At 38.4% G+C, this 12,934-nt stretch overlaps 1 protein-coding gene across 1 annotated transcript in view; it reads left to right on the top strand.

Annotated features, from left to right (window-relative positions):
• LOC308663878 (cholesterol transporter ABCA5-like) overlaps positions 1-12,934 on the top strand; it is a 90,076-nt gene extending 77,142 nt beyond the window's left edge. Inside the window, exons 37-40 of the mRNA XM_081320654.1 lie at positions 3,265-3,344; positions 4,241-4,296; positions 10,491-10,635; positions 11,818-12,934. Coding sequence (XP_081176780.1) covers positions 3,265-3,344; positions 4,241-4,296; positions 10,491-10,595 — 241 coding nt within the window. The 3' untranslated portion in view covers positions 10,596-10,635; positions 11,818-12,934. The remainder of the gene's footprint in view (positions 1-3,264; positions 3,345-4,240; positions 4,297-10,490; positions 10,636-11,817) is intronic.

The following is a 12,934-nucleotide window of genomic DNA, read 5'->3' as shown; positions in this document are numbered from 1 at the left end:
GTTTCTGAGAGTATCCTCCCACAATTGATTCTTTTTTGTCTTCTAATGACATTTTCAATCCATAACTGTCGGGATTTCAGCCAGGAACTCAACTAAGAAAACATTGAATGATATTTCAGTGCTAAAATCTTAATATTTTATTGCTATAACGAGTCCTTTTAGACATGATGGCAGCATTTGACTGTCTCAGCCATTGAATACTGTTGTTTAAATTATGGTTCCTGGGCATCATTGCCAATGTCCTAGATTGATATAAATGTTGTTTGTCTTATCCTTTTTCTGCAATATTGCATGGTGGATTACAGTCCCAGCAATTTTCTTTTATATTCAGTGTCTTTCAGGGATCAGTCCTATATCCTGTTCTCTGATTTACAATTAGGGTTTTCAATATCATTGATATGCTGATAATGCTTAGTCTATTGGTCTTTTGGGACCCTTGATAACTGTGCATGGCCCACATCTTACTAGCATTTCCTCTTGAATGTGTTCCCATCTCCTCAAGTTGAAAATGCGTAAGTCAGAGATAGCATTTGGCCTGATTATCCTTCCCATCCTGTATTATGTCTTCCCTTATTTGTCTCCAGAGATGTTGAGTGGTCTCAATTTCTTTCACTTGCAGCCTCAAAGTTTTTTGATTGATGATCAGCTCACTTTATTTGTATACTGTATTTATTTATCAATTCTTTATAGCCTCCCATCTCAGATCACTCATTTGATAATCTTAGAGCAAGGGTCACAATTTGATTTATTTAAATGTGTAGTCAATGTGTATCAAATGTGTGTAGTCGCTCATTTCACAAAAAGTGATTCTGGGTGCGATTCAACAACCTAATCAGCAAAAATTATAAATATAACAGAGACAAAATATTTTACATAAATACCAAATCCCACATGAAAATATAAATATTATAAAAACTAATAGAGATATGGTGAATAATTGTAGGAAGAGGGTGGGGAACAATGGAGGAAAATATAGCTTTGTTAGTGCTTGCTGTGGTTTGTGTGTGTGTGTGTGTGTGTTTAACTCTTAGATTACTGCAAGTCTTCTAGTATTTATTTATTTATTATTTATTAATTCAATTTGTATACCGCCCTATTCCCGAAGGACTCAGGGCGGTTTACAGGGCAAAATTTAAAAACAATACAGTATAAAATTAAGTTAAAATCAAATTAAATTAAATATGGCCCCAAAAAATAAAATCCCAATTTAAAATCGTTAAAACCCCTCAGTCCAGGCCTGATAGCTCAAAGAGCCAGGTTTTTAGGTCCCGGCGAAATGAACGAAGGTCAGGGGCAATCCGGAGTTCCGTTGGCAATTGGTTCCATAGGGCAGGCGCGCCCACAGAGAACGCCCTCCCCCTGGGGTTCGCCAGCTGACAATCCTTGACCGGCGGTACCCTGAGGAGGCCCTCCCTGTGGGAGCGCACAGGACGATGGGAAATTGATGCTGGCAGCAGGTGCTCCCTCAGATAATCCGGGCCCATGCCATTTAGGGCTTTATAGGTCATCAGCAGCACCTTGAATCTCACCCGGAGGGCAGCTGGAAGCCAATGCAGCTCACGGAGAAGAGGTGTTACATGGGAGTATCGGGAAACTCCCATCACAACTCGCGCGGCTGCATTCTGCACCAGCTGAAGCCTCCGTGTGGTCCTCAAGGGCAGCCCCATGTAAAGAGCATTGCAGTAGTCTACCTGGGAGGTCACGAGCGCATGGGTGACTGTGCGTAGGGCATCTCAGTCCAAATAGGGCCGCAACTGGTGCACCAGACGAACCTGGGCAAAAGCCCCCCTGGTCACGGCTCCTATATGATCTTCCAAACTGAGCCGTGAATCCAGGAGGACGCCCAAGTTGCGAGCCCTATCAACGGGGGGTAACACCTCACTCCCCATAGTTAACGATGGAAAAACCTGGTTAGTCCGAGATGCCGGTATGTACAGCCACTCAGTCTTGGCAGGATTGAGACGAAGCCTGTGTTCCTCTTTGTGTCTCAGGTCTTATTCTAGCCCAGTTCCATTCCCGATGATCTGAACCATTCCCGTTTTCTCATGTTCCAAAAGGCTCTTTACTGGCTACTTATTTGTGCCAGAGCCCAGTTAAAACCATTGGTACTTATATTTGGAGTTCTCTGATCACAAATTTCTCAATAGCTATCTTATTTTCCCCTGCAATCCTTTTTACTCCTTATTTCCTTTGCACTGGACCATCCTTCAGTTTCTCCCTCCAGGATTGTAGTCTCTAGGTTCTTTCAGGATCCTGGGCTTGCAATTCTGTAATCAGCTCCCTTTTTGTCTTCCTCCCTGTGAAAGTTTATTGGCCTTTAAAGGGAGCTAAAAAGCATTTTATATGACTATTAGTTAGTCTAGGGCAGGGGTGTCAAACTCAGCATTGCGGTTGCCCTCAAGGGGCAGGGTGGGTATGGCCAGGGTGGGAGTGGCCTGCTGGGTAGGCGTGGCTAGAGTGCGTATGGCCTACTGGGTGGGCATGGCCAGTTCTACATCGTTCGCATCAAGGGTGCCTATGGGGGCCTGGGCAGGAGTGGGACATATCTGAGGGTCTCTGGCAGAAGGAGGGTCTCTGGGCCAGGGCCAAGGCAGTGGGGGTGTTTCCTCACTGTTTCCAGGATGGCTTCGTGGGCCACATGAAACCACTTCGCGGGCCGGATCCGGCCCCCGGGCCTTGTGTTTGACATGTCTGGTCTAGGGCCAGGTTATCTCATCCTACTAATTAATCTTGGCAGTTTACATTAATGCTGTTTTATGCAGTATACAGTACATGCTCAATTATATAAGAATGCATTGTTTCTAAACATGTTTAGTTTGTCTCAGTGATTAACGTTTATTTACTGGTTTGGCTATTAAGTTGTGAATTACATTTAGTATACAGAGTGGAATTTTGTAGTCACTGCCTTTCTGATTTGTACTATGTCTCAGAGGTATCTAATAAGTAATTATTATTATTCATAAATGGATAAAGCAAAGATAAAACAGTAGTATTTATCATAGGCAGGGTCAACAGTCTCAAAATGATGAGCATAACTTAGTGACTGTACACAGTGTTTTTGTGTGTGTGCAATGTATCATACATATTAAAAGAGGGCAGGGCTTCACTTGTTGGTTGCCTCTGTCATTTTGATGTCATTGACCCTCCTGCATACCCCTCATGTCTGATGAAATATCTAATGACATTGCATTAAAATACCCCAAATCTAGTATTACTCAAACTACTTGTTTTGGAATACACTTTCTTTCTTTTTATTTGTTGCAGCTTTAGCTCAATTTTATCATACAAAATCCCAAAGGAAGATGTCCACTCACTTGCCCTGTCTTTTTCCAAACTTGAGGAAGGTGAGGTAACAATACTAAGTGAACTGATAACCTTAGAATGCCTATCTCTCTGTTAATCTTTTCAATTTCTTCATAATGTATCCTCATCATTTTGCCATCTCGTGTCATGATTTCATCCATTTCTGTTCAGTCAGAGATACATATAATATATGTCAAGCTATTGCAATAAATGAAGTATTATTTTCTATTCAATATCATAAAGTGCTTGGAGGCATGAAAACAGCATCTAACAGCATCTATCTGCAATGCACTGAAGCAGCTGTATCTGATTGTGCAGCAGCTGCACAGAGCAGCCACATGATCCCATGATTTTTAATACAGTGTAGACAGATGTTGTGTGCATGTTCTCAGTCACATTATGATGATTAAATTCAAAGGACCGCATATCCTAATTTCTAGCCTTTCTAGCTTGCTCTCAGGTTGTGTAGAGAAATTAGTTGAACATTAGAATTGTTACAGAGGTGTGCGTTTTGACAAATGGACATTTTTTTTAAGCTGTAAACAGTGCTTGACAAAGTACATCCATCAAGGGAAACCACTTCCACACTAGTACACTACTGCTGATTTTCCCCCCCTTACTTTTCAAAAGAGACTTTGCAGACGGAAAAAAATATTCAACAGAATTTCTCGTTAATGGAAATAACTTCCACTGAGAAAAGCATTCCAACAGATTAACTAAGAGTGCACACAAAACTTGGATTTTGTCCCAATTCAGCATTTGGATAGTAGTTTTAGTAGTTTTATAAGTCGTCTTGTGCATGGACTTTTGGAATGATCTAGCTGTTCAATGGTTTTGACATCAGATGGAATTGTTTGTTTTGAAAAGTATCTTAATATCAGATATTTTGATACCTGTCTTTCAATGGCAATTAACAGTTTTTATTTCTTTTAAACAGCAAAACATGCCTTTAATATTGAAGAGTACAGCTTTTCTCAAGCAACCCTTGAACAGGTAACTCAGACCTTTCCAAATAATTGTACAGTATTATACATATATATATATATATATATATATATATATATATATATATATATATATATATATATATATATATATATATATATATATATATATATATATATATATATATATATATATATATATATATATATATATATGTTTTCTAATTCCATATAAATCAAGAATAATTGAAATGTCATTCACTCATCCATAGTTTCTGACATTTCTGATTTTACCCATTTCATTCATAACTAAGCTTGACCTTCATCCCTGCAACAGATCTGAATGAAAGTAGTCATAAGTTCATTGATTAATTTAAACTCATCATCATATTCTTGTTTTACATTCCAAATAAAAATTTTCCATATACCGGACTTCCGGTGGCTCCGCGGCGACGGAGACAGCCTTCCCGGGCTGCCCGCGGCTCAGCTGAGTTTTTTTTCGCCCGAAACAGCGCCGATCAGCTGTTCGGGCGATTTTGAAGCCCCCTCCTCGGGAGAAGAGGAGGGGGTGAGGCCCCAGGTAGGGGTAGAGTTCTCCGGGGCCGCCTGAGCTTGGAGCTTGGGCGGCTGAAGGATTGAACTCCCCCGAAGCCTGGGTTGCTCCCAGCTGGCCGGCGTCTCTGCTCCGGATTTCTTGGAGCAGAGCCAGGCGTCTGCGACCACCCCTGCCTGAAGAAAGGACTATGGATTAAAGGGAGCAGGCAGAGCGGTACAAGAGGAAAAGGTGAAGAGGATTATTTTATTTTACTCTCGAGCTTGGTGGACTTTTTAAACTTTAAGTGAAGTGCGTCACAATTGAAAGTTAAAGATGGCGACTAAACCTCCCCCTAAAACTCTTCGGAGCGGTGGATCTTCTCCGGTGCAACAATCATCGTTACAGGCGCTGCATCCTCCTGATGTATTGACACCGAAGGATTTACGAGATGCGCTGGATAAACATGCCCAGGTAATTCTGGAATCAATTAACCAATCAATGGGTGATAAATTTGCACAGATGGAGGAGAAATTGGAGAAACTGGAGGAGAAAATAGAAGAGAGGATGGAACAGAAGTGCAGCGTGATGAAGGTAGACATTTTGTCTTCAGTGCATAAAGTGGCGGAATGTGTGGAGGATTTAGATGAAAAAGTGGATGATTTGATCCAAAAGAATGCAATATTAGAAGTAAAAGTACGGGAGAATGAAAATTTAAGAGACAAAATGGAAAGGGAGTTAAGCCTTGCCCAATATTACCAGATGCAGTTTGCTGTTAGAATCAGAGGTTTAAAGGAGAATATTAAGGAAGATTTAAAGCAGCTGGTTTCTGAGGCTCTCGAAGTGGTATTGAACCAGCCAGCATCTGAAATAAGAGCAGCTATGGATAAAGTGTTCCGTGTGAATTCATGGATTGCCAGACAGAGAAAGTTGCCTAGAGACGTGGTGGTTTACTTTGCAAAAAGAGAAATCAGAGATGAAGTTATACAAGCTGCCTATGATGCTAAAGTTGTGATTGCTGATCAAGAAGTTTTGGTTTTAAAAGAAATCCCTCCAAAGATTTTAAGGAGAAGGAAGGACTTTACATTTCTTGTGCAAGAGCTCAAGCAACGAGATATAAGGTTCAGATGGGAGATTCCAGAAGGGCTGATGGTGATGCATGAAGGTAAAAGGTATCGGCTGATTACTGTGAAGCAAGCGCGTGATTTTTACAATAATGTTTTAAAAGCAACCCCATTAACACTTCTGGAAGCTGCAAAGGGATCTGGAGAAGGAGAACATCAAGAGGATGAAACAGAGGATAATGGTGCTGGAGGAGATCAAGCTATAACTTCCTTGGACGATCCTAGAGAGCAAAGGGTAACGCGTGCTGCTTTAAAATGAGCAAAGAAAATAAAAGAACAAGACCAGCAAAAGTCTTCAGAATCTTCACAACGTACTCATAGCCAAGCAGTGGGAGGAGCACGGCCTAAAGAAGATAGTCCTATCAAAGCTGTGCTCCAAGAGCTTTGGGAGGATATGCATGGCAACTAAATTCTTAACCTGGAATGTTAATGGACTAAATTCACCACAGAAGAGGAAGAAAGTTTTTCAATATTTAAAGCAATTTAAGATAGATGTTATATGTTTGCAAGAAACGCATATTAGAGTTTTGGATCAAAAGTATTTATTGAACTCGAGGTTGGGTACGCAATTTGTTGCTTCTGCAGAGAACAAGAAAAATGGAGTGGTTGTTTATGTTAAAAGTGCCTTAACAGCAGACTTAGTCGAAGCAGACAAGCATGGAAGATATGTTATGATTGAGCTGCTGTTAGAAGGTAAAAAGACGCTGTTAGTTGGATTATATGCACCTAATCAACAACAAGCTGACTTTTTTAGTTTACTACATACAAAGCTTACCCAGTTGGATTATAAATCTTTTATTTTTATGGGGGACTGGAATGGTGTTTTGGATGTACAGCTGGACAAGGCTGGAGTTTTCAAGCGCATTCCAGGCCATGCTAGACTGCCTAAATCTTTTTTTGAAATGAAGGATGACCTGGAATTGCGAGATATTTGGCGTGAGAGACATTTGCAGGAGAAGGATTATACTTTTTATTCTGATAGACATCAATCTTTTTCGAGGATTGATTTTATTTTGCTGACTAATGATTTTTTTTGGAGGACCAAAAAGGTGAAGATTTGTGCAAGAACTATCTCTGATCACAGTCCAGTTTGGTTAGAGATTGATAAGGAGAAAAGAGACAGGCGCTCGTGGCGCGTAAATGAGAATTTGTTTAGAAATCAGAGAAATGTGGAAGAATGCAAACAGCGGATGAAGGATTTTTTTGAGACTAATATGAATAAGGGTACCTCTATGGATATGGTTTGGGATGCTAGCAAGGCCTATATGAGAGGGGTGTTGATATATATGAATAACAAACATAGACGTGCAGTGGAAACTAGAAGGAAAGAACTGGAGAATGAAATAAAGGAAAAAGAAAAGGCTTTGATTTTGAACCCAGAGGATGTGAAGACCAAGGAGGCTATTAGACTGTTAAGAGGACAATTTGATAAATTAATGGCTGACCAAGTGGCAACCAACTTGCGGTTTGCCAGGCATAATACTTTTTGCAACGCTAATAAACCAGGTAGATGGTTAGCTTATAGATTGAGGAAAAAACAAAGGGCTTCTAATATAGACAAGATTGAGCACAAAGGAAGGGTTGTGTTTCAACAGGACCTTATTAAGGACGCTTTTGTGGATTTCTATTCGAAACTATATGCTAAAGAGGAAATTAATGAAAAAGATATTGATATATATTTGGAGAATGCTAGCATCCCGGTTCTTACGCAAGTACAAAAAGAGGGGATTAATCAACTGATTACAGAAGAAGAAATTTTCACAGCAATTAAGGAATTGAAGGTGGATAAAGCACCAGGTACGGATGGCTTGACTGCGGCCTATTATAAAAATTTACAATTAGAGATATAAAACCGTTAAAGGAACTGTTCCAGACAATTCAGAGGGGGGGAAAGGTGCCACCGTCTTGGAGAACAGCTTTTATTTCTTTGATTCCGAAGGAAGACCAAGATGCTACTCAAGTTAAAAACTATAGACCAATATCGCTTTTAAATACAGATTACAAGATATTTGCTAAGGTTTTGGCTAATAGACTGATGAGGGTTCTGCAACAGGTGATACATGGGGATCAGACGGGGTTTATTAGTGGTCGGCAAATGAAAAATAATGTGAGGCATATAGTTGATGTGTTAGAGGTTTTGGAAAGGAACAACCAGATCCCTGCGGCGCTAATTTTTTTAGATGCTGAAAAAGCTTTTGATCAATTGAATTGGAAATTTTTGTTGAAAGTTTTAGACAAAATGGATTTTGGGGAAAAATTTTTACAACCGATTAGGGCATTATATCAAAAACAAACTGCCCGAATTATAGTTAATAATAGCTTGACAGAAGCATGTAATATTGAGAAGGGCACAAGGCAAGGGTGTCCGTTATCGCCCTTGTTATTTGTGTTAACATTAGAGATATTATTGGTTAAAATTCGGAATTCAGGAAAAATTAAGGGGATACAAATTGGAGATCAGGACTACAGATTGAGAGCATTCGCAGACGATCTGGTTGTTACAGTGACCCAGCCAGAGAACTCTGTTGTGGACCTGATGGAGATAATAACACAATATGGGAAGGTTTCTGGATTTAAAGTTAATACACAGAAAACTAAAATTTTGGCCAGAAATATGACAGTTTCGCAAAAGGCTCTCTTAGAAGGATTAACTGGATTTGAGATTGTTAAAAGGGTTAAATATTTGGGGGTGATTTTGTCGCCCTCTAATACAAAGCTATATAAAAATAATTATGAAAAACTATGGGGGAAAATTCAAAAAGAACTGGAGAGTTGGGAAAAATTGCAATTGTCTTTGTTGGGACGGATTGCAGCAGTAAAAATGAATGTCCTGCCTAAATTTTTATTTTTATTCCAAATGATACCGATTCTTAAGAAAGATTCTAATTTGGAGGAATGGCAGCGAGGTATCAATAAATTTGTGTGGGCAGGGAAAAAGCCACGAGTTAAACTTAAGATTATGCAGGATACTCGTGAGAGAGGTGGCCTTAAATTGCCTAACTTTAAATTATATTATGAAGCTGCTGCATTAGTAGGAATAAGTGATTGGATTAACTTGACGCAAGGGAGGTTATTAAATCTTGAGGGCCATGATTTGTTGTTTGGCTGGCATGCATATTTGTTGTATGATAAGAAGGTAGACAACGTGTTTAGGGTGCATATTTTAAGACAGGCATTGCTGAGAGTTTGGAAGAAGTATAGACATAAGTTAAGTTGCAAGATACCATTGTGGGCAATTCCAAAACACGCAATAGAAAATATACATGCTGGCTTCAAACATGATGTGACTACGTACAAGGAGATCCTTAGCTTGGAAAGAAATGTTTGGTGTTTGAAATCATATAGCCTCTTGCGAGATGAGAAGGTTGTTCAAAATTGGTTTCAATATACTCAGTTACGGGCCAGGTGGAAAGAAGATCAGAAAAATGGATTTACAATGACTGATGAAAATTTGATAAAGCAAATTAGAAATCAGGGACCAGCACATATCAAACGGATATATCTTGCACTGATAGAGATTGACTCAGAAACAGAGCTTGTTAAGGATTGTATGATAAAATGGGCCCAAAACATCCAGGAAGTTATCACAATGGACACCTGGGAAAAGATTTGGGTGAGGAACGTAAAATTTACTCAAGCTCAAAATCTAAGGGAAAACTTTTACAAAATGTTTTATAGATGGCATTTAGATCCTAAAAAGCTTGCAAGTATGTATCCGAATTATCAGCCTAAATGTTGGAGGTGCGGAGATGAAGATGCAACATATTTTCACATATGGTGGACATGTAAGAAGGTTAAGGCTTTTTGGATAAAAGTCTGGTGGAATATGCAGAAGATTTTTAAACAGAGGATAAAGTTTTGTCCGCAACTTTTTTTGTTGGGAATAATTGTTGACGCTACAGTTGTGGACACTAAGTTGATGTTGAACTTAATTACGGCAGCAAGACTTTTGGTAGGCCAATATTGGAAGAAAGAGGAACTGCCGACCATAGAAGAGTGGACTTTAAAGGTTTCCGACTTGGCAGAGATGGCGAAGATTTCGGCCTATTTGAAAGATCACTCGCAAGAACGCTATATTATGGAATGGAGAAAATGGATTGAGTTTATCCAGATCAAGTATAGGGTTAAGAAGTTTTATGTAGCATTTGAATGAGTCTTCTTTCGTATTTTTTTTCTTTTTTTTTCTTTCTTTTCTTTTCTTATTTTAGCTTCTTTTTACATATATTTGATATTATTAAGGCTTGTTTTATCCTATATAAGCTAGAGAGTGTTGGATTTTAGAGTTTATAGTTGTTAGCATATGATTGTCTATGATTGCTTTTTATATATATACCTTGTATTTAGCTCTGGGAAGTCGGGGGGGGGGAGGGGGGGAGGGGAGGGGGGGAGGTAGGGGGGGAGGAGGGAGGGGGAAGGGGGGATTTTTAAAGGAAAATTGTACTTTAAAACTTTTCAATAAAAAAAAAAATTTCCATATACCATAATCACAAATAGGCTCATGAATATTGACTTGTACCATTTACTAAGGCTTTGATCAGTCAAGGATGTTAGATAATTTGTTGTATTAAAAACTTGCATTCTTCGTAGGTTTTTGTGGAACTTGCCAAAGAGCAAGAAGAAGATGAAAGTTTTGGAACGTTAAATAGCATGCTTTGGTGGGAACGAACCCAAGGAGAAAGAGTTGTTTTCTGATATATTCCATGTTGCAGATTTCAACTTCTACATCCTTCAGGTTTTTAAATGATTATTTTTATTATTTGAAGTTACTTTATTCTCTTGGAGTGTTCATCCTTTATTTTGTATTAGAAAACGATTACTAGTACTTAGGAGTACAAATAATATTGATTCTCAACATCTAAAAATGCAGCATTGACCCTATTCTCTTTATTTATCTTATATACAGTACTTCCAGTGTTTGTCTTTGATAAAATATTTTTAATGAGTCAGTATATGCTTTCTATTGTAGAACCTGATATTCTGAATTTCATCAGCCACGATCTATCTAATTTTATATTATTGGTAGAAAATAGATAACTTGAATTATCTGGTTATAAAGCCATGATACATGTTGGATTTTAGAACCTTGTTTTCAAAATAACTTTCTACTAGAATACTGAGAAGTTCATCTGCATGGTTAAAACTTTAGTAGAATTTGAATGAAAAATTTCCTTTGTGTATGAAATATTCCAATTGATCTTCTGTAAATAGTGAATCTATTAATACCCACACACAGACACATACTAGGACTAGGATGCAAATGTAAGATCTATATATTTACAAAATCAAGCTATCCCAGCTGTTTCCTAGGTTCTCAGTATGATGGTTAAAGAATAAATTCGAGGTTTTTCTTTTACACAAAGTTGATTGCATATGAAGGTGCTAAATGTACAATAAAATCACTAGACAAAGAAAAAAATGTTTGTATCTTATGATTACTGATTGTAACTATGATTTGTGATCTATGACCTACCTATCACTATTCTATTCTATTCTATTCTGTTCTATTCTATTCTATTCTATTCTATTCTATTCTATTCTATTCTATTCTATTCTATTCTATTCTATTCTATTCTATTCTATTCTATTCTATTCTATTCTATTCTATTCTATACCTAGTTTCAAGAAAAAGAAAACCCACTGACACATGCTTCTGATTTGTTAAGAGACTGCCACGGGCTGGCTTTGTAGGCAGTGCATGGATACAAATTTGAAAAATAATTAGCAGGATACTAGCAATGGGTCTATCCATTTGGTTTTCTTGGCAGCAATATCTAACTGTTTTGCCAGAGTTTTTAAAATGCTCAGTCTAATCTGTAGCTTTGATGTATCATGGTGGTTGATCAAGAGATTTCTAACTCATTGCACCGTTGATCTGATCCTATCCCTTCATTCTCGTATCCCTTTGTCCTTTCAGGCATTGAAGAATTAAGTTGGGATTGACTGCCTTCCTTCTTACTGGGACTGTTTATTGATATATTTGCTCAGTCAAAAAAGTGTTGGAGATTTCTGCCTTCCCTATCAGAAGACCGAGGATTGCTTTGGCTTTCAAGAGACTTCCCAACATTGAGCTCAATAGTCTTCTGAGATGTGCTGGGGTCAGTGCAGCACCTCAGTTTTTTTATTAGTTGGGCAGTAGCCAGTTTGTTTGTAGTCTTGTATTCCAGTAGATTGCAGAGATTAATTTGTGTATCGTGCTTTCATTCCTGTTTGACCTAGCTCATAATTTTTGGCATGTTTTTACTCTCGGAACCTACTTGTAAGGGATATATGCTCTTTCCTCGGAACTGGTATCAAAGTTGCACTCTGCTCCATCGCTCTCAAAGGACTCACACCAGGCACCACCCAACCAGTTTTTTTTCTCATAGCTTGCTACAGTGGTGGCTGCAGATGGAACATTTTAGCCCAGCAGTTTGTACTTCTAAAGCTAGGGCTATATTTTCCAAAACCTTAAGGCTATAGCAGTCTGTCTTCTGAGCCAGTCACTTTGTATTTTCTACATGAAAGGGGATTATCCATTATCTTGACATTCCCACATTCTAAACTTTCTCATTTTCACTACAAGAGAGAAGTTAGTCATTTTTTTTTCTCTTGCTCCCAATTTTCCAGAGAAGCACCACTGCATTTCCTAAATGTTACACAAGCACTGAAGATTCTCCTTTGCTTCCCTCATCTCTTCAAATGGTCCTCTTTTCTGTTCATTAACATTGGGACAAGGGATGGTTAGACTTGCTTCAAAAACCTCATTTGCATGGTAGCACAAAACGTATTTTTCAGAGTAGCCCTTGCCCTCATCTTTCACATTCAGTTTTAGTTATTTCCCATTGTTAACTGATTTCATGAATTACTTTTGTGTGAATGGCAAAATTGTTCTCATTTTAAAGCATATTTAGTTTGCTGTATAAAATTTTAATAGAATTATATATTAGACTCACAGATCTATCAGTGGTAAAGTACTGCAATATTGTTGCTGCTATTATGTTAAAGTGCCTTGCTGGAACGTTGTTGCTTGTAATAAAGCATTCTAAAATGTC

The sequence above is a fragment of the Vipera berus genome, assembly GCF_964194415.1.
Source record: "Vipera berus genome assembly, chromosome: 2".
NCBI classification, from domain to species: Eukaryota; Metazoa; Chordata; class Lepidosauria; order Squamata; family Viperidae; genus Vipera; species Vipera berus.
The sequence above is the reverse complement of the archived record's forward strand: the minus strand, read 5'-3'. Positions and strand labels throughout refer to the sequence as shown.